Consider the following 21,873-nt stretch of genomic DNA (forward strand, 5'->3'; position numbering starts at 1 on the left):
CAGCAACTGCCTACCTGTGGGAGTACGATCCTCATCGTCTTTTGGCAATGTCTCTCGCTGTCTCTTGAGCGCCCTCTGTTGGTGTTCTATCCTTTCTTGTTGCCTTGCTAACAGATGATGTAGTACCTGTTGTTGTTCTTGTTGCTGTTGTTGTAACTGATACCACTGTCTCTGTACAGCCTGCAACTGGTCTTCATATTGCTTCTGCAAAGATTCCTTTTCCTGATAAAAAAAATCAAATTTGAAATGTTCAAAGTATTCACAATAAATAGTATACACAACACATGTACTACCTGATGTGCTTTGATAATTCTTGAGCATTTGAATAAAAATATATTGACAGCCATTGTTTATAATGATGGTCTTACCATATCCATGATCCTTCTCATCACATCACACAGAATGTTTTATACAACGCATGGTTCATTACCATGATCCACAGGTTATAAAGAGCTTGTGGTACAATGGAGTAATTCACCATACCTTAATTTTACTACAATGCAAATGTATCAAGTGATGCAGCAATAATCCACAGTATTAATTGAAAATGTCATAGTAATTTGAAAAATTGATCAGTCCATTGTTTAATCATTCTTCCTAATTAGGGTCGGGCTAGATACATTAGGCCAAAAAAAAAAATTGTTTGTTTGTCCTCCACAGCTTTGAAAGAGGACGTATGGCGGGCGGATTTTTTTTTTTTTTTAATTCTTTTTTTCTCGGATTTGGCATATTTCTGGACCTTGCTAGAGCTAAATGCTACAATCATTCATGGTGACTTTAAAAAAAAACATTTTGTTTCTTTAATATGCAGTTAAAGTTATAATTTGTGTTCATGTCATAGTCTTTTAATGATTTGGTGGACTTTTTTTAATTTTCAACCATGAAAGAGGTCCAGAGATACTCCAAATCTGGAAAAAAAATTGAATTTTACTTATTTTTATATAAAAAAAAAATTGAAAAAAAAAAAAAAAATATTGGTCAGGCCTTCATCTGAGGAGCGGGCGGTGGAGGACAAACAAACAACTTTTTTTTTTTTGCCTTAGGGAGTGCTTCTTAAAACAATGAAGTACAAGTCAATATTGGGCATTTACACACATTTAACAGTGTTTCTAAAGTCAAATTCATCATAATCCTTTGGTGGAAGGTTTAAATGGTAATTTTATTCAGACATTTTACAGAATTTAGTTGTACAAGCCCATATTGAAAAGGGGGCACTTTGACAGTTGTCACTTGAAAAATTATATAGCGCTTATTTATTTGGTCTGCCAATTTGGCACTGTTTATGCTGTAAACACAAAACGTAATCATAAAGGTGTATAATAATAAATACCTTTTCATAATGGTTTTGCAGTTCCTCATATCTTCTTGATACTGCCTGATCCTCCTGCTTCACCTCATCCTCTTCTCCTACAGACATTGATAACTGCTGTGTTGGCATATTGTTCTCATTTGCTGGTCTTGATCTTTGCCTTCCTGTATCTGACCTTTGATCTTTAATATCTGACCATGTGGTCATTCCTTTATGTCCTGTCTGTTGGTCAGCCAATGCTGATAAATCAATATGTGTATCCGAGGCAGCGGTATAGTTTCTTTGTTCTGGTATGTTACCTTGGTTAGCAGTATCTGAATCCTCTGAATCACTTTCACCAATTATTGCACCACTACCGGTATCCCTGTATTGCTGTTCTAATGAATATTCATTACGTGGTGTTGTTACCTCCTTGTCATCATCACCTGCTACATAATGAGGATGTTGAGGGCTCTCTGCCATTGGTTGTTTGTTTGTTTGAGAATTCAATCCTTCAGCACCGCTAAGATCATGATGCTGAAGTTCTTGTAATTCCAATTGTTGCTGTGACATAAGTTGTTTCAAATGCTCCATCTGCAGAATAAATGATCAGGTTTCATTTTGATTATTATTACATTATGAGAAAGATAAGCATACGTGTAAACTGCATTTAGGTTGCTCCAAATTCCAATTCTGTGTACAAGCTAAGTGTAAATTAATCTGGACATTTCATTCAAATGTCAGTTAGGTTTATTATTCTGAACTCCTGATAATTTGATAAGACATCTTTTTAGCTGATCAAGCAGTGGTGGATTTTTTTGAGGTGTCAGCAAGTCAGAAGTTACTGACAGGGTCCCCTGCCTATTTTGTCCTAACAACGCCTTCATTTTCAGCACAAGCAAAAGCATTATCCATTCACTGCCCATTATTTAGCACTCAAAGCATTAAAAGCAGGTCAACTGCTTTAAAGTCAAACTCAAACTCATATTTATATCTGGTATGGGGCTCCTTTACTATTGTGTACTGAGGAAGACCTGGAAGGCAAAGAACATCCTACTTGTCTTATGTGCAAAAACTGTTGGGGGATTTCGACAACTTTCTACTGCCAGATGCCATTGCCACTTTGGCTTCAGATCGTAGTACATGGAGAAACTTAGTAGTCACCTGCTTCGCAGCCGAATGAAATGAATGAATGAATGACTGCACTGATGTAACATATACAAACCAGAAAGTGTCATAAATAACACAATTAGTTTTAGTTCACTTGAAACTTACCCTTCTCTCATGCTGTTCACTTTGTAGCAACAATTGCTGTTGGTGCTGTATCTCCAACAATCTAAACAACTCCTCCCATTTCTGCAGCTGACCATCATGGCTGTCCTCTGAACCTTCAAACTTCTTCCCATACATCACCTCTCCTGCTGCAGCATCCTCTTCTTCAACGCTGGAGCTATCTTGAGATTGGAACAAAGATGGCTGATTGCCAATCAGATGACTCATGAGTACACCAATGGAATTGGATCCCATTGCATCAAGAGATGGAACTAAAATGACAGGTGCTACATCTTCTCCTTGGTAATAGTTGCCATGTTGGTTGGTAAGATCAAGCTCTTCAATGTCCTCCCTTCTTCTTCCTCCTCCTCCTCTCCATCCTCTTGCAAATGCTTCAGTTCTTCATCTTCTTCATTCTCATCTTGCAATTGCTTCTCTTGTTCGCTATCTTCACCACCATCTACAACCCTCCTATAGGCACTGAGGGGGATACCTGAGAGATCATTGTCACCATTTGGGTTACTATCACCATCACCAAGATGGTCACTCAGGGTCTTCAAATACAAATCTACAGAATGTCCTAATTTGACTCCGGTCTTGTCATCTGAAGCATTGTCTCCTCCTGGACTTGGATAAATCTGAGAATATAAACCCAATAAAACAGATCTTAGTCATCATCATTTTATCTTTGGATTTTAATTGTAAAAAAACAATGTCACTAGCAATGAGTAGGAGGGATCAAGCTCTACAACATCTAGACAGCAATGTTTATTAAATTTGACAAATTGACAAAATAGGAAAGGTAAATGGGAAATCTTAGATTACAGAAATGTGACAATGTCAGCAACAGTAATATGTTTTTGGCATGGGTACAAATTAAACATATTCACAGCACAGGACAATACACATCTTTGAAAGGATAATACCAACATAAACTACAATTCATGACAGTAGATAAAAGTGTGTGGTTATACTCAAAAGTAGAGTTCAATGGAAAATAGAAAAGTTATACAGTACAGTGCTGTACGGTGCGACCAATTTGGTCGCATTGGCGACTAGATTTTTTCTTATGCGACTAGACTTTCATTCCCTAGCGCAAATGGCGACCAACTGTTGAAGCTTTTAATCGCCAGCACTTCTGGCCCACAGTAAACAAAAGTTACAACTTGAAAGGCTGCTAATTTGCCAGTATCAATAAACAACCCAACCAATAAATTACCATCATTTATTTCGAGTATTAAATCCAGTTTCAGTCCGATCATTGTGAATGTCATGCATGCTCAGCTCACCGCTGTACATCTACACCGGTCATCGCCATTGATTTGATGATAAACAAAATACGGTGCATGTACACGCATTCAGTCACAAGAATGTACGTCACATCATTTGAAAGGGCGATCCAAAACATGTACACAACGTTGTACGAACGTATCAGTGATATGTATGGCGATGAATATGCAAAATAATCACAAGAATGTACCTCGCCGTTACGTGTCAAAGGGCGATCCATGCAAATTCGAAACACGTACGTAACGTGATGTTCAATAGTGTGAAGGTATGGCTATGAATATGCATGACGACATACACACTGTACATGCTGTGTACGGAGTATGTGGGGTTCAATGGGAATGTAGATGTAGTAGAGTACAGCAGCTATGAATATTAAACAGCCACGCACGTGCTCGCGCCAAATTACTGCTACATGGAAGCCTCCGGTCATACAGTAATTGAATGTGCATGCAGTGAATTTATAGGTCGAAAGTTTTGATAGCATTGTTTACTGAAGATGGCGTCTAAAAAATCAAAAAGGACGTTGATGGACTTTTTTGGAAGCAAGGAAGATGAAGCGGCAGAAACGGGGGCAGAAACGGCAAAATCAGTGAATTCAACAGCTGTTGATGATAAAATTAATGAACCTAGTGTTAGTACTACTACTAGCGGTATAATGGGAGTAAGCCTAAAAAAATGAAAAATGAACGCAAATTCCAACCAACATGGAAGGACCATTTCGAATGGGTGGAGTATGATTCTCATGCTGTTGATGAAACTATGGGATGCAAATATTGCAGAGCTTTCCCAAAATTGGCAGGCAGGACTGAAATGGTGTCGGGATCAACATCCTTTAAGAGAGAAACTTTGACGAAACTCAGCAAAAGCCTTCACCATCAGAAATGTGTGGATGCCTTTTATAGGCCTAAAGTGAATAAATCGTCAGTTGCTGTTGGATTTACACAACAAACTCAAGCCAAAGATGAACAAGTAGACTATGAACTGGCAGTTAAATTTAACACTGCTTATTGTATCACGAAAGAAGAAATGGCTTTAAGTAAAATGGAACCTCTTCTACTGCTCCAGAAGAAAAATGGCATAAACATAACTCCGACATACAACAACCACGTACGTTGTGGTGAAATGGTTTCAGCCATAGCCTCTGACCTCCGCAGTGAAACTAAGGCGAAGGTTCAGAATTCCAATTTTATGTCTGTTTTATTTGACGGAGCTACTGATCACCGTGTGTGAGAGAATGAAGTTATCTATGTGCGTCATTTAGAAAATGGAGTGCCAGTGAATCGACTGATTTCTTTGACCAAAGTGAATCATGCTCACGCAGATGGACTTCTTTCTTGCCTGGATTCTTCATTTGACCAATTTGGATTACCAAGTTGGGACGATAGTCTGATTGGTATGTGCACAGATGGAGCCTCTGTTAACCTAGGTCAGAGTGGAGGTGTTGTTGCCAAGCTCCGAGAAAGAAGGCCTCATCTCATAGATATACATTGCATGGCACATCGATTGGAGCTTGCCCTTCATGACGCACAGAAACAAAATAATATGGTACAGAAAGTAGACACTGTACTTAACCATCTTTATGCAACCTACCATCATAGCCCCAAAAGCAAAAGAGATCTAGAAAGTCTCTGCAAAGAGTTGGAAACACGATTCTACAGTCCATGCCCTGTCAAGGGTACACGCTGGGTACCACATTTGGACAGAGCCCTCAAGGTGTTTTTATCAACCAAAGGAAAAGATAGAGCCACAGATTCTGGTCTATACTCAACTATCTGCCTTCATATGGAGAACCTAGCAGAATCTCCATCCACTCCAGCTGCCACACGTGGAAAGGCTAAGCTAGTGGTTAAGGAAATGAAAAGCCTCAAGTTCCTTGTCTTCTGTCATTTTGTGACTGATGTGTTTGAGCAGATAGCTTCCTTAAGTCTGGACTTTCAGAAAGATGAAAGTAGAACAAGAAGAAGAGTTTGGAGATGTAGTTCCTGATCCAGAAGATCAAGTAGAAGAGGATGAAGACGGAGACCAAGAGGATGAACTTGAAGTTGAACAGACAGTACAGACTCCTGTGAAATTCCAAGGACTTGAGTTGAACGTCAGTGGTCATGCAGATGCTTCAGAGGTTATACATGACCTTCAATCTAACTTTGTTGAAGTCATTGATCTAACAAAACTGAATTTACAAAAGCGCTTTGAAAACCATCTTGGCAAAAATGAAAACTCGGGCGCACAGGCAGCTGTGAATGCCTTTTCTATCTTCATGCATGACAAATGGCCTGCTGAAAAGGGCCCACTACTTCTCTATGGATGTAAGGAACTTGATACCCTCATCGAAAGTGGTTTAGACAGCCACTAACAGCAGCAGGGTGTGACATTACCCAGGTCTCTTCAGAGTGGAGGAAGCTGAAGCTTACAGTTAGTGCAATTTGCAAACTTCCAGAACAAATCTTACCTAGAGTTGTATCAACTACTGCTGACTAAAGAACCTTACAAGAATGATCTCCACAACATACTCTTCATAGTGGAGGCATTGCTTGTCCTCCCAATCAGTTCTGCTGGCTGTGAACGAGCATTTAGTGCACAAAAGAGAATAATAACTCCCACCCGCAGTAGCATGCCTACCAACACAGCATCTGACCTCATACTGATCAGTTCTGAAGGCCCTGAAGTAGCTGCCTTTGATCCAACAAGTGCCATTGCTAGATGGAATGCTGATTGCACGGGTGAAAGGAGACCTTTATATAGCAGTAGCACCAAGTGGCCAGATATCATATGTGCATGCAAACCAGGAACCAGTGTGCAGTAGAAGCACTGGACAGTTGGAGTGGTGGGGTAAGTAAACTCTAAGAAAATGTTTAATGACTAACAGTACAATACTACTACTAACATCTAACAATCAATAACACTACTGACTACATCATCTACATATAATTTTTTTTTTATTGTTTTTCTTTATTTCTTCAGAAGTTCAGGCTTAAAACACATATTACCAAATACACAACATAATTAGTAAAGTTTCTTTTAAACTACATAAACAAAAGACTAAAACAGTACAAGCAGCCCCCCATAAACAAAATTTTCAAACATTTGTAGTGCAACATAATGGCAGCAGTTGGCGCCTAAGTTTTTTTACTTGGGAGCAAAATTTGGGCGCCTAAATTTATAAAGTTAGGAGCCACTGGCTCCTTAATTAGTTTTTGCACTGTACAGCACTGATACAGTACAATAACTCCTGCTGTTCTCAAATGATTTGCAGCACATCCAGAACTTCGCACTTGTACCTTTTCTTTTTCTACTTGAAATGTAAATTTGATCTTGTGCAAAATGTAAATGTTTTTCCTGTATACCTTTTCTAGACAATCAAACTTTCTGTTTACTCATACATGTACTGACCTTTTCTGCACTTCCCTTCAATGGATAATATTCCCTAGTACTCCTTGGTGATGGTGTAGCAGGATCACTATCCCATGTACTGGTATCATCCCCTGTATCATCACTCTCTCCTTCAGCTTCACCTTTCTCTATAGGTCTTGCTTTCTCATCATCTGAGGAGCTATCATCATCTCCACTACTAGCTGGCTGGATATTAATGTTGGGAATATTAAGCTGCTGCCTCAATTCTTGTTGGTTTGCAAGTGCTTCTGCCATGACTGTATTGGTTGATTAACGACCTGGAATTATCAAAAGATCCAAGGTGATTTGTAAAAATCAGAATAATTTTAATTAAAATTTATGCAATATTAAATCAAACATATGCTAATGACACCTTTTCTTATACCCACCAAACCCTTATCCCACTACACCAATATACCTTACCTTACCCACCTACTTCCCTACCATCCAGAACCCTACCCCAACCACCATTCCCCCACCACATCCTACCCCACCTCTTCTTGTACTGACGAGTCTGATCAACGTTGTCAAGAAATAAGATATTTTTTCAGTTACGGTGGTATGAATTACCCTGACATGTTTCTATTGTTTTTTAAAACTCACTCTGTGTCCCTTTTCCCTCCATGTGGGGGTAAAAAGGTATGTACACTCCTTCAAAATAGAACTTCCCTTATCAAGACCAGAGCTTAGGGGTCAATAGGAACACCAACATTTTATAAAAAACATATTCCCACATATTTTCAAATTATTATAATGGTGGATTAAAGGCATCATGGGTGGACATAATATGCCCTCAAAATAGGGCTGCTAAGAATACGCAATTGCGTTATTTGGGGCGCAATTTGCGTCTTTTGGCTCCAAATGTGTTTTTTTTACATTTTTGACAAAATCTAAAAAATATAAATAAAAAAAGTTTGTGATTTTTAATTTTTTTTCGCAGATTTGGAGAGTCCCTGGACCTAACATCAAGTGCTACCATCATTAAAAAAAGTTTAAGAAATTAAATAAATTGAAAAATTAAAAAAATTAAAAATTGCGGTTTTTTTTATAAATATTTCACGGATTTGGAGAGTCCCTTGACCAAGAGGCGAAGTACTGCAATCATTTTGTGATTGATTCTAAAGAATTTGCAATACAGTTACCAAAAAATTACAAAATTGTGTCTATATTGAGGTATGTAAACGTTATGGGAACATCAGGTAAATCCACAACCCCTTGAGAAGTTTGGGCGAAATCTATTCATATCTTGATGTTTAAATCCGGGGGAAAAAACTTGAAAAAATTAATATTTTATCAGCTAAAACGGAGCCATTTGACCGCTAGGTTTTTGTGAAATCAGTGCTTCCGTGGAGCTTCCATAATAAGATACAGCGTGCAATGCATGCAGATAAGCGTTGCGTATGCGTAGTGTATCTGTGCATTAACAAATTGCGCGACTACAAAACGTGATGCGTTGTTGCGCGCGTTTACCCCGATGGTACAACAAAGATTTTTTTCCTTTTAAATTGCGGAAACGAGTGAAATAGTGAAATAAAATCCATAAAATAAATTTGCATAAATGCTAATTAATTATGCAAATATGCAAATTAGGGGACGGCTTCACTATATATAATATATTGGAGCAATAGAAACACTTTGACCAAGTTTCAGGGCAAAGGTTCCATTAAGCAAAATAAAAGTACCGGTACCCTGAACATTTATGCATGGATTTTTAGCAAAATATTGGCAAAAATTATATGTTAATGAGCTTCTCCCCCGGATCCAGTCATTTTAGCTCATTAACTTTGTTGATTATTCATAAAAACAATAAGATACAAAGAAAATATAAACTGATATATTTTGAAAACCGTATGTCTGATTTACTCCAAACAAAAGGCATATTGATCAGTGTACTTTGCTCTACTCAATTAATCTGTTTAAAACATGCTTAGAGCACTTCCATAATGCCTCCATTATCCATAACCACCTTAAGTTACTTTTCCCATCTATATGGTTTTTTTTATTTTACATAACATACTCGGCAGTGGGGTTTGACCCTTACCCTTTTTTTATTTTACCCCCACCCTTTTTATTGAGGCACCCTTTATACTGAAAATTCCTGACCCCACGCTTTTTACTGAGGCACCCTTTATACTGAAAATTCCTGACCCCACCACTTTTTGTATCCATTGATGAAGTCACACGCAGTTCAAGTAAATCAAGTATGCAATTCTGCACCTATTATACACATGCAAGTCCGATGTTTTTCTCTCCATGAAGTTGATACATTATGTGAACAATGCAAATTTTATGTGAAAAGCTACTACTGTACTGTACAATAAACATTTTAATGTATTATAACTGTACTTTTTTGGCATCCAAATGTTGTTCTTGTCATGAACTGATTCGTATGATATCTCGCGTGCGCTGTGTTCAGTGACTTGTAATACCCTTCTTCGCTCAATCAATTATGCATGATTAATGACGTCACTCATACGTACGATCGATGTAAAGAATTAACTACCGTACCACACATCGTAACACGTCATGGAAAAAATCGGACATTTGCATATCACGGAAGGGCTTCCGGGGAGGATATTGTGTACATTGCGCTGGTCTGGACCCCGGGGTCTGGACTCACGTAAACAGGCGCTGCATGCATCAAATGGAATTTTATCTTGCGCAGGTTTGGCGATTTTTCTTGGAATTATGATAGTTTTAACATTCAATAAAAATATACTGTACTTAAGCTGAAACAAGCCCACGCTTTTTATTTTATTCCCACGCTTTATACCATTCCACGCTTTTTACCCAAAAAGTTTAAACCTCCACGCTTTTACCAATTTTCAGAATTTCTAACCGGCATGCATTAAAAAGCGTGGACTGCCGAGTATGATAATGTTCCATTTCAAAGTGTATTTTTGCTAAATATGCTTCTTGTCGATTCCAGGTATTGTTCATGTTTATATTTTCAATGTAGGCCTACTTATGTCATTTTTGTTTCTGTTTTGTATCTAGCGCCTTGGATTAGGCTACCTACATGTAGATAGATGGCGCTTTATAAATGCTTTAAAGTTTAATAAGTTAAGTTAGTGTATCACCATTGTAAAACATTGTGATCCTCCGCCCGCCACATGAGCCACCCCAACTAATTAGGCTTAACGAGTTAGGCTTAATTTGTACAAATGAAAATCATTACTTTTTGTTTCAGAAATTGAAAGGCCACTGCCAAAGGAAAAACATAGTACCGTACTAAACAAGCTCATATAAAAAAAAATCAAATAAACAAACTGCATGCATGTAAACATGTCTCGATGAGTTAAGCTGAATTTAATATACTCAATCGCCGAGCGATTGCAATGAAACGCTTTTGGAAAGCGATGGGCAATCGCCGAATTTTGTGATGCATCGCTCATCGCTTTTGCATTTGTTTACACTTATCACAGCGATAGCGATTCATGGATTGCAGACGACAATTAAAATATTTGAAGTGCCACAAAATACATTTTTAAAACATCAGTTGCTGTCAATAATTACTGCTTTGAATTAATTCATCACCAAAAATTAATAATTGGGAAAAGTAAATTAATTAGCAAAATAATAGAACCAGTTGAGTTTGTTGTACATATGATTGGTTGACGCATTCACGTGTCAAGCGATATCGCTGGAAAGTTGGGATTTCTTCAACCATGGACCAGTGTTCGATTTAGAGGGGTTTTACATGCACAAATGCATGTAACTTAGGCTCTGTGCATGTAAAATTTTGCCTGTGCATGCAAAATTTTGTGTTATTCAGCCCATTTTGAGGAAAAAATCAGAGTTGTGCATGTAAATTTTATTTTCTAAATCGAACCCTGCCATGGACGTATTAGCGACATCGTTTTTGCCTCAGCAATTTGAATCGATTGATCGGCTTGACGCACAGTGTAATTTACCCATTACCAACTTCAAAGTAATGCGCCATATTGCCTTAGCTCCAAAGCTGCAGCACCCATATTTATCCAACAGTCAAATATGTTGTAAAATCACTCATTAACTTTTATGTTCATTTATTTTTCAGATTCAAATTATTGTTAAATTATTCAAATGCTTATATTTACCCAATAACGTATTTGAGATGAAACATTGACTTCGTTGTATATTTTACACCCTGCTACGATTGGTACACGCAGTCAGCAGTACTAGTGTTTATGCATGCAGCGCGTGCATAGCTGAACCCCGTTCCCACACACACACACACAGCGGCCATGCGAAAGATGGATTTTTAATGTCACAAAAAACAAAAGATCCGCCAAATTTGCAACGGATCCGCCTCACAAGCTTCAGCGCATTCAACGCTACGATAATACACGATGTTAATTTGAGATAGACAAAGACATTCATAATTACAAAAAATAAATATTTGCAATTAAAAACTCATGTTTATGAACGATTCTGAATTTCATCAATGAAAATGCAGCGATGACGCAGGGGTAGCACTAGGTTTTAAAACCAGGGGTTCTCAGAACCCCTGAACTCCCTGAAAGTGTTAAAAATATGCGCTCAAATCCTAAAATGAGGGGTTTTCTAATCTGTCAAGTATTGAATGTACCGTTTTAATATATATCAGTATCAGATTTTGTGATTTTGGTTACAATGATGTGTTTACCGGTACACAGTGTCGACGTCCTATAAGATAAATATAAATTTAATACTCCGTTGGTGAGCGACGGGCGAGTGGTAGTGAGCGACAGGCGAGTGGTATTTCACTGAACGCAAGAAAAGGAGTTCTATCTGATTGGCTAGCAATCGATCGCTTAGGTCGCTCAGTAGTCAACTACAAACTCATGCATTCAATTCGATTGAAATCGATTATTCTATTATTGACGAAGATAAAGAGCGTGATAGTGTGTCAATAATGTACATTGTATTGCACCTGGTTTTACCAGCATTCCTTTATGAAATAATTTTCTCAAAGAGTTGAATATTATCAAATTTTTTACAGCGGATTTCAAATGTTTTACATCAAAATTGCAGTTAAACATATCCACAGCAAAATACCGGTCCTCACTAATTAGTACATTTAAATTCCAGTTAGTACATTTAAACGAAACCTGTGATTTACGTGACAACAAATAAAATTTTCTTACAATAGAAATATCATATGGGATACTGATATGGTAGGTCGCAACCGCCACAACGTGGAGCTGCTACTGGCGTAGCTGACTTTTTGTTCCGTGGAGCCAAATTGACCAATCATGTTAGAGGTTTTCATTACTCGGAGGTAAAACTGACCAATCAAGTACGACTTACTCATTACGTGAAGCGAATTTAGTCATTAAGAATTTGCCAGACGAGCTTCACGTAGTTGCAAGATATCCTCGGTCACGATAGTTATGATTCAAAAAGTAATTTATGAAAAGTACGAACCGACTTATTATTAAGATGGACATGCACTCACAAGAAACTCATACAGTATTGTACACGACTATATAGCTAGGCAGAGTGGTGGTAAACCATGCACACAATTCTGCGATCTGCAGTGTATCGCCGGGAGCTGATTTGTACATCTTGCGTGGCGTGGCCTGCGGAATTCGACCTTCAGCAAACCAGTTCGGATTTACTTTATATACTAGTAGTAGGCCATACATACTGTAGTTACGGTACTGCCGCTTTTCCTATACACAATACTCAGTGCGCTCACCATTGACGCGTGACCTAGTGTATGTTAGAAGTATTATGCCATTGCCTATTATGACGTCACTGTGTAAAAAATAACCAGTCAATATTTAAAGTATTCTCTGAAATTCTAGAAAATATAGTTTTGTAACATTTCCTAAATTTTTAGCTAATTTAGGTGTTTGGAAATATTGGTACTTTTGTGTTTTAGGAAGGATATATGTAAACGACAGATAACACCAAAAAATATGAACAAATTATTTCTAAACCGTGTTAAGTCTGCAAACCATTATGCTTCTCATTTTCAAGAACGCTGGTTAACAATAAGCAGACAGTATTGTTACCGTGCGTTCGCTTTATAATCATTCACCCAACTGAAACTATAATACCAGCTCATTGTTCATTGCACAGGTAAAACAGACACAAGTGCAGTGTGTATTTAACCAGAGAAGATCTGATGTAACATAGTTGAGCTGTTTTCATTGAGTGTTATCTTGGTTTAATAGCTTTTAATTGGGTTTATTCCTTCAAAGGTCGTGGTGAATTCTACTGTAGACATGACTGCATCATGATTATTTTAAAGTCAACAACATTCAACAATATGATCACCGTGATAGTATGACAGTATCAGTACCGTGGGTGTCAGTGATCCTGGCCTGACACAGTAGACAAACAAACAAACACGCCACACACATGGCACATGCATGCAAGGTAACATTGACTATACACTAATCAAACAATGGTATTGATCCTGTACAACTGTTTGTGGTTTATTTACATTCGATTCATTTAAAATCCACATAGTAAACATTAATTTTGGCAAGAGTTTTTCTCTCTGGAACGATGATGCATCAACTGGCTCCAGCGTAATGAAAAGATCTAACATGATTGGTCAATTTAGCTCCATGAACGAAAAGTAAGCTACGGCGTAGCAGCTCCATTAGGCGGTTACGGCCAGCCATATACTGATCATGCGAAAATCGTAAAACATAGAATAGAAACAGTGTGGCCGGCTCTCAAAATCTCAAATTGTATGCATAGCCTGAGTCGCACAGCCTATCTTGAACAAAATCACCATGCGTAGTTGTTGAAAAACGTGAGGATTTATCGTACTACCACGGCAATTTTTAACACGAAGATATAGGGATGATGACGGTGTGCGGTACCATAGTTAAGGCCCGGCAAAAACACAATCTCATGCTTTTCATGCCGCGATTCTCGCTATTAACCAACTATCTTGCTTTTTAAGAAAGTTCCCAAGCAGTGTATTTTAATAAAAGTGTTGCTTTATGCCATAAAAGTTCGCCGAATTCCATGAAACGCAGTTACACTTCGGCAAAGTGCAGAATTCAACACCATTGCAAGCACATGGAAGCCATGCTTTACTCAATAAAAAATGACATTTCATTGCAAATGAGTTCAACTTTAGGTCAAATATCATGATATTTACTGAATTCCTGGAGTATTTTGACTATAAAACATATTAATTCAAGGGCAAATTTTTGTCCTTTTTTTCTTCTACGGCCGATATCATTGCGTCGTATTTCACCGATGGCATATCTCTACACACCACCTGCCAAGCATTTCTTTGCGATCCCTAGAATAAGAAATTACCAACTCACGTACGTATCATCATTCAGTACTGCAATAACTCATCAGCAGTGATTCTAGACAATATCGCAATCTGTGTAAATACGCCGGCGGTGTGCGTTTTATTTCTATTTTTAATTTATGTTACAATGCTACGGCGACTTCACTTGATCTATGTTACATTGCATTTTATGTTACAGAATTTCTGGACGAGCCGTAAATATTGGAGATCGAAGCTTTTATTTTCTTTCACATGTTTTCATTTTTCTGCGCGCATGAAAACCCCTGAACTGGTATGCAAAAATGAATATATGCGCTCAAACTTAAAAATATGCGCTGCGCTGTACGCGCAGAAACGCAGGTTAGCGCGACCCCTGCGATGACGTCATTGGGTTAACAATTTTCCAACTGCTGATTGGTTGATTGCGTCAAGTCTGTCTGTGATCTGTGCATGCACGGTACGGTCCGTACGGAATGATTTTTCGTATGGGTAAAATACACTGTGTGACGCTCGCTCTGGAAATGTAAATTGTAAAAACTGTCTGAGGAGCATGCGTAAGCTGAAATGTAAGAATTGCTTTTCTGCAAAAGAGATCGAGTATAAATTCAGCTTAAGAATGCAACAGAGCTGAGCTGAGCCACCTAGGTGCCCAGTTAATGCACACATGCACAGTCATGACAATGCGTGCACATGACGCAGACAGTGACAGACTTTATTAGCTCCCCCCACACTGGCAGCATGCAGCAGTGAGTCAGTTCAGCACACACAGACTCGCAGTACATATTTTTTTACGGAATTACGAATCTCTAAATAAATTGCTAGTATTTTATGCTCTGGACATACAATGACATAACAGAAAAGACAAATCAATTGACTTACCTTTCAGCCTGTTGAAATTCCGGTGTCCTATGCCTCACATTTGTCGAGGAAAATAGCACTGTGATTCTGACATATTTTTACCACCAGGCATGCAGATACGCGGATAAACGGAATGCATGTAAACAACCTGGGATTACACTTTTTTGCGTCCGATCCTATAATTGGATGACTCGCGGTACTACGTCAAATTTAAACCAATCACAGGAGGTTTGGCAAAAACTTTTGGAGTAAATAATTACAAACGAACGAATCCAAGATGTCAGCCTCCATGAAAAAGAAATTAAAAAAACAATCCCGGCCCGGAGACCCGTCCACGGGAACAGAAATTGGTGTTAATCTATTACATGTCTAAATAAGGAGATGTTTATGGGCATGTTTTGATTTTTACGGGTAAGTGGCAAGCTCTCACAGCGTTTGTACTTTTTTTTTTTTATAAATCATAAATTTGATCAGATTCAGAATACAAGTTATATTTTATTTAGCTTTTTATACCGGTGGCGTACTATAAAAGTTGTTTTCTTTAAACTTCTGTGGTCGTGCCTGTGCGTATCGCGTACACGAGCGTAAACACAAAAGCAATAAACAATCGCGCTGATTGGCTGATCAATGCACTTGACAACAAGCCGGCTGACCCATTGGTCTTCGGCGCGGCGCATAGTACATGTAGGCGACCTTGTCACTTCTACGCGATCGCAATTCACCAGCGCGTACCCGGACCACGGAAGTTTAAAGAAAACAACTTTACTATTGATCATGTACTTATAAAATAATAGTTCCTCGATCATCAGAGCTCAATAAAGCATGCAATGACAATTGCGTTGACATACAACGCCTACTACACACGCTTTTGGTAGCGCTGCATTTCCTGTGCGTGCACAATGCAATCGCGCTATCGTGTCATTCCACCCAGTCATAGACTTTAAGCATCATATTTTGAGGCGCGGAAAGACCGCGGGAAAGACACCAAATTGGTGTCATATGACCTTTGACATTCTTTTGTGGCGATGGTCTTTCAATTCACGCCGAGTTACCTTGACAAGCTTGCATGCTTGATTATGCTTGAATGATTAAGAATTCAAAAGATAACCTCTGCCCCAATAATCCCAAGCTATTGTCTGAAACTGCACCTCGGAAGATGTCTGGTAAGAACTTAGTCCTCAAATGATAGTCATGTAACGACCAAAAGATAAATTGCTGACTATCATTGAGGACCTAGTTCCGCAATCTACATTCCACCGCGACATTTAACGCAGTGCACGCAGCACATTCATACTCTCATGATCGAGAAATTATTATTTTAGCTGTATACTTTGATCAGCTCTTAATCGGCAGGAATTATTAGGCTTTTACCCCGGGGGGTCACTCCCATTGTGGCCTGTACACCATCCGCGATAATCAACTTTTGAAAAGCACCCTAAACAAGGATTTAACCCTTGGATAAAACGACACCCTAAACAGGGATTTCATTCCTAACATCAAATTTCAGACCCTAAACTTCATATCCGCCTATTTAGCAATTCCAACCTTGCTACCCTTCTTTCCAAGTTTCCATGTTTTTGACACCCTAAACAATATCGTGCCTACCCACGAAAAACGACCCTTTTTACGCGTTTTCATTATCGCGGATGGTGTACAGGCACAATGGGAGTGACCCCCCCGGGGCTTTTACCAGGGGATTGACAGTGATTCGTCGATTCTCCAAATTTGACCAAATTTGCACGCTTTTATACGGTACGCTGTACAGAAGCTGCTGCGAACCACAAAATTTGACACACGTATGGGGGCCGCCATGGGTTGCTAATAAGCGCGTCGGGGTGCTAATGAGTGCGTCCGTTAGCACCCCCGCTACCATGGCTACGCGTACAGTTACGCGTTCCCAACTGTCAATCACCTGGAGTTTGACAACTATGATCTAAATAGACTATTGTCAAGTCTTACATGTAGGCATGTAACTTGTTAAATTTCGTTTTTGAAACAGTATTTTCTTGTATATCTTGGCCAGAATAGCGGGATTGTTGGTCAGTTGGATGTAATCAATAAAAAAATGTCATCAAAATATTTAAAATATCTGTTCAACATTTTTATGACCCCCTAAAAAGTATCACGGGCTAAATTTGTTATGATCCCCGTCCACCTATACAGACAGCCAGACTCAAGACAAATTATTCTGATTAGAAGTAAATGTAATTGTGGACTGTGAAAACTCAAAATTGTGTTGTAATGATTATGAACATTCCTTAAAACCATAATCATGATAACAAACACTTTCTACTTCCTTCATATTTGGATCTTTAATTTAAACCAGACATTCCATAGATATTACAAGTTAGAAACAAGTGTCTTAGAACATCATGACCTTATGGTTATAACTAACTTCTCTTAATTATAATATAAGAATCATCCAATGAGAAACCTATATTTAATATTAATATTCATAAGATCATACCTGATTTATGCTTGATAATATAATCAAATCACTGGTATTTGAGATCATGAAAAAAAAAAAAAAAAAGCGCAGTGATTTATAGTGCGCTACGCTACAGGCACAACGCCTAGACGTTGATCCACAAGCCTCAGCACACTTTACAGGTTGTCGCTGACCACTACGGCCCCACATCATTCCATAAACCATTAAACAACAAATCAGGGACTTTGCTGCTTCAAGAGCGCACACCCTAGACGTTCCACAAATAACCATCGCAACCAGGATCAGCTCCCCGAGTTTCGTACGGGTTACAACGAGACAAATTAGCAGTAAGTTCCTTGTCCAGGGGAATTTCAAGCTAACTCAATTTTTCCACGAGAGCAAACTAGGCACCGCCAGGGTTCGAACCCGCAACCTCTCGCACCATAGTCGAACGCCTTATCGATTGAGCTACTATTGAAGAATCAACAAGTCTAATAAAATACTACAATAGTAAATATAATATATATATTGAGTCTGGAAGACCATCATTACATGTGTGGAGCGTATTTAAATTTTGATTGCATGTGTGAAAAAAGCATATAAGGGCACATATATGAAGTGCACAAAAATTTGCTACAGATTGTGCCAGGCCTGTACGCAGGATTTCATTTGGGGGTGCTGATTTTGAAAAGGTGGACTTTTTTCCAAGGGGAGGGGGAGGCAATTTTGTGAAAAGTGGACAAAATTTGGACCTTATTTGTCTAAAAAAGCATCAAAAAACCTTTTAGCCTGAAATTTTGGGACTTTGTGTATACTTTTCCACCCCCCCCTCTGCAAGACGGGCCTGGATTGTGTGCACATTTTGATTGCAAGTTCTAAAAGAATGCGCACAGAGATTTTGAGTGACCAGCCCTGGGGCACGCTTATAAATTATTTTCCCTATTTTTGGTATAAAAAAATTATGACCCCCGTATTCTTGGTATAATAACAATTTTATGACCCCCCATATTCATTCTGAAGAAAATTACAGATATTTGTATCTGTTATTTGACCATATCTTATTGTAATGAATACCCAGGGGGGCCACTCATATATAAAAGTTGTAAGCATGCGTGTGAATGCACTTCAGAAAAGCACCCTTAACAAGGACAACCAAATGTCTTCAAAATGACCCTTAACAAGGATAATGGTTTGTTAACCATACCCTTAACAAGGACAAAGTTACAAGTGGATTAAATCCAACCCTTAGCAAGGATGCATGATCAATTTTGAAGAAAAAAGTAAAAGACATCCACTTTGAAAGTTGAAACCTTGAAGGTTTCGTATTTCCTTTATTATTATACTCTAATTGGATACTTCCTAACTGGATTTGGTAGGCTTAGGCCTACTCAGTTATCATTATTCAACATAATTATCGCCAGCATTATTAGGGCAGTATATTTTATTATGACAATAATTGTAGGGGTAAGAATGTGATTAGATTTAACTACCCTTAGCACGGACACATGGTGTCAAAAATGTCACCCTTATTTGCTATAATCAATGATTTTAAGACCCTTAACACGGGCCCGTGCGGGCCCGTGTTGCAGTAGAAAAAAACACCCATATTCCGCGTTTTTGTTCACACGCATGCTTACAACTTTTTATATGAGTGGCCCCCCTGGGAATGAATATCAATAAAAATCTGATTCTTATTTACTTAGTGAGGATGATGTGTGGTGTGCATGTCACATTTTGAATATTGAGTGGAAAGTGAGCATATTCAAAATGTTTAGTGATACCGTAGTTAAAACTGCAATGGTTTTTTGCCCCAGCTCCAAGTGAATATGATGGATGTCAAGGTGGAGGCATTGCTCAAAGTATTAATTAAATACACATGCAACATATTTATACATTTTATTCCTTTTTCATTTGCAGAAGCACCACATTAATAAAGAAAAGTGATACTGTGTCAAACTGTCACTCATCCTGATCACTTATTATTGTCTTTGTGGCTCATCACTCATCCAGGACATCACAAGATGGCAGCCACTACCAAAGTACATGTATGCTGTAGTTTGTTTGCGACCCACACCTTGAACAAAACTCTATCATGTTCTACTCTCTCTCATTGTTATCCGAAACTTGGGACCTTGTTTGCTACAAGTAGATTAAGGCCAACCATATCCATATCACATGCCAAGACATCCAATGGGGAAATGAGAACAAGAACTTTTATAACTGCTGCAAGTAGGTGTCTGATACCACAAGAAGTTTCATCAACGTCAAGGAGAATCCTTCTGAACAAACCAAAATGTCTCTACATTCAAAGGATGAATGCAGGGTCTACCACAACAACTCGAGACAAAAACCGTAAAGATATGAAGCTTCCGGAGTTGAATGAAGATGAGCTTGAAGAAATGTTTGTGAGAGGTTCTGGACCCGGTGGGCAATCAACAAACAAGACAAACAACTGTGTTGTGGTAAAACATCTGCCAACTGGTATTGTTGTAAAAGTAAGTTTGCTACAAATTGGAATATGGTAGCCCTGTGTAGAAAACTATTCAGTTTAAAAAGTTGATTTTTAAAAGCTTTAAATTAAACAAGTTACTGTAACTTTACAGTGCTTCAATGATCTTATGGTTTGTTCTTGAAATTTGAAAGGTATTGTACTTGGAACATGAATGGAAGTTATTAAGAAATGACAAAATGTGTCATCAACCATTCTACATACATGTATGATTGATGTTTAGACTATTTTATCATGAGGTAATTGTGTAAGCTCTTGAGTTGAGAGGAAACTAATTCAAACTACAAGGGAAATGGTCAGTAACCCAAATAAATGACTTGAAGAATATTGCAACTTCTGAGAAAAATTGATTGATTTTGTTTGTCAGTTTAAGTACTGAATACAACAAGCACACTACGTACATGTACATAGTCACACATACATGTAGTTACAGCCCTCAAATTAACCCACGGCACCCATGGCATTTTGCTGTGGGTGCCCATCCCCACTGCCGTAATGCCCTCAAAATATGTCCTTTACCCAAGGCAGTCACTTGCCGTGCCCTCTAATGAAGTTGCTGTCGGTGCCCCAGCCCTGCCCCTTCATTATAAAATCATCTATCAATGTTTGTGTGTGTTTTCTTCACTTTTGAGAAATTGCCTTGGTGCCCTTCTCAAATTTTCAACAGTTGCCATGATGCCCTCTTGAAATATTACAAACTGCCATGCTGCCTTGCCTTTTTAGTGAAAATCCAAGGCAAAATTCCACATACCAATGAAACAAATTTGGTTTAAAAACTACTGTGGGGATGACACACTTTTATGTTATGGTTATTTCATTTCAGTGTCACCAAACTCGTTCTCAGCTGGAAAACAGGAAAATTGCACGGCTTCTGTTACAAGAAAAACTAGACCTTCATTACAATGGAGAGGACAGTGTCATAATGCAAAGGAAAAGAGAACATCAGAAGAAAAAGAGAGAAAAGTCCAGGAGAGCCAGGATCAGATTGGGAAAAGTCAAAGCTATGAAGGAAAGGTTGATTCAAATGAATTTAAACTCTGAAACAGATATTCAGACAGAAGCTATTGGGGAATTGGTTGATGAAGAGACTGAAGGAACTCTGTCTGTTGAAGATACTAGCGATGTGAGAAAGTGCAATGTGGAAGATGAAAATAAATCGGAATCAGAATTATGCAATAACAATAAAGATAATATAAAACATTGATGCATTCTAAACTATTTTTACCACCATACATCAATTGCAGGAACAATCAGTGATTTTATGTATTGTACCCAGGGTGCTTAACAAAGTCATTTGGATGGGGTGCTTATATTTTATATTATTTACATAGTTACATATGTATAAGAATTGCCCAAAATGGTCACAGAATCCAAGAAAATGATCCTAATATGTACAGTATGGTCTGTGGTTCTGATATGTAGCATCCTGCACATAATGATGGAGGATAATGTGTAGTAAAGTATTGTATGGTCATGGAGATTAAATTGAAGGAGTATGGTACATAAATATTTTTCCTATGACAGCGTTCAAGCTTTGACTTACGTTTGGCGGACACACGTGTGAAAAAAATATTTAGGGGTGAAAACAGTCAAAATTCTTGATTACTTAA

The 21,873-nt window shown here is 38.3% G+C and overlaps 2 protein-coding genes across 2 annotated transcripts in view; one reads left to right on the forward strand and one right to left on the reverse strand.

The window, feature by feature from the left end:
* The window catches only part of LOC140150786 (uncharacterized), a 37,100-nt gene extending 21,641 nt beyond the window's left edge, over window positions 1-15,459 (reverse strand). Inside the window, 6 exon segments of the mRNA XM_072172908.1 lie at window positions 15-222; window positions 1,331-1,882; window positions 2,564-2,848; window positions 2,851-3,198; window positions 7,241-7,518; window positions 15,348-15,459. Of these exon segments, the coding sequence (XP_072029009.1) occupies window positions 15-222; window positions 1,331-1,882; window positions 2,564-2,848; window positions 2,851-3,198; window positions 7,241-7,495 (1,648 nt within the window). The 5' untranslated portion in view covers window positions 7,496-7,518; window positions 15,348-15,459.
* A 160-nt stretch (window positions 15,460-15,619) lies between these two features.
* On the forward strand, window positions 15,620-21,506 carry LOC140150779 (uncharacterized). The gene is made up of 3 exons (XM_072172896.1): window positions 15,620-15,737; window positions 19,672-20,249; window positions 21,087-21,506. The coding sequence occupies exons 2-3, from the start codon at window positions 19,776-19,778 to the stop codon at window positions 21,465-21,467; spliced, it is 855 nt and encodes a 284-aa protein (XP_072028997.1). The 5' UTR covers window positions 15,620-15,737; window positions 19,672-19,775; the 3' UTR covers window positions 21,468-21,506.
* Window positions 21,507-21,873: the final 367 nt, after the last annotated feature.

The sequence above is a fragment of the Amphiura filiformis genome, chromosome 1 (assembly GCF_039555335.1).
Source record: "Amphiura filiformis chromosome 1, Afil_fr2py, whole genome shotgun sequence".
In the NCBI taxonomy this organism is placed as follows: domain Eukaryota; kingdom Metazoa; phylum Echinodermata; class Ophiuroidea; order Amphilepidida; family Amphiuridae; genus Amphiura; species Amphiura filiformis.

Excerpts from the sequence above, each read along its gene's own strand:
- LOC140150779 (XM_072172896.1), top strand. The coding sequence starts at position 19,776 with ATGGCAGCCACTACCAAAGTACATGTATGCTGTAGTTTGTTTGCGACC. Across the intron at positions 20,250-21,086 it reads CAACTGGTATTGTTGTAAAA|TGTCACCAAACTCGTTCTCA; the intron begins GTAAGTTTGCTA and ends ATTTCATTTCAG.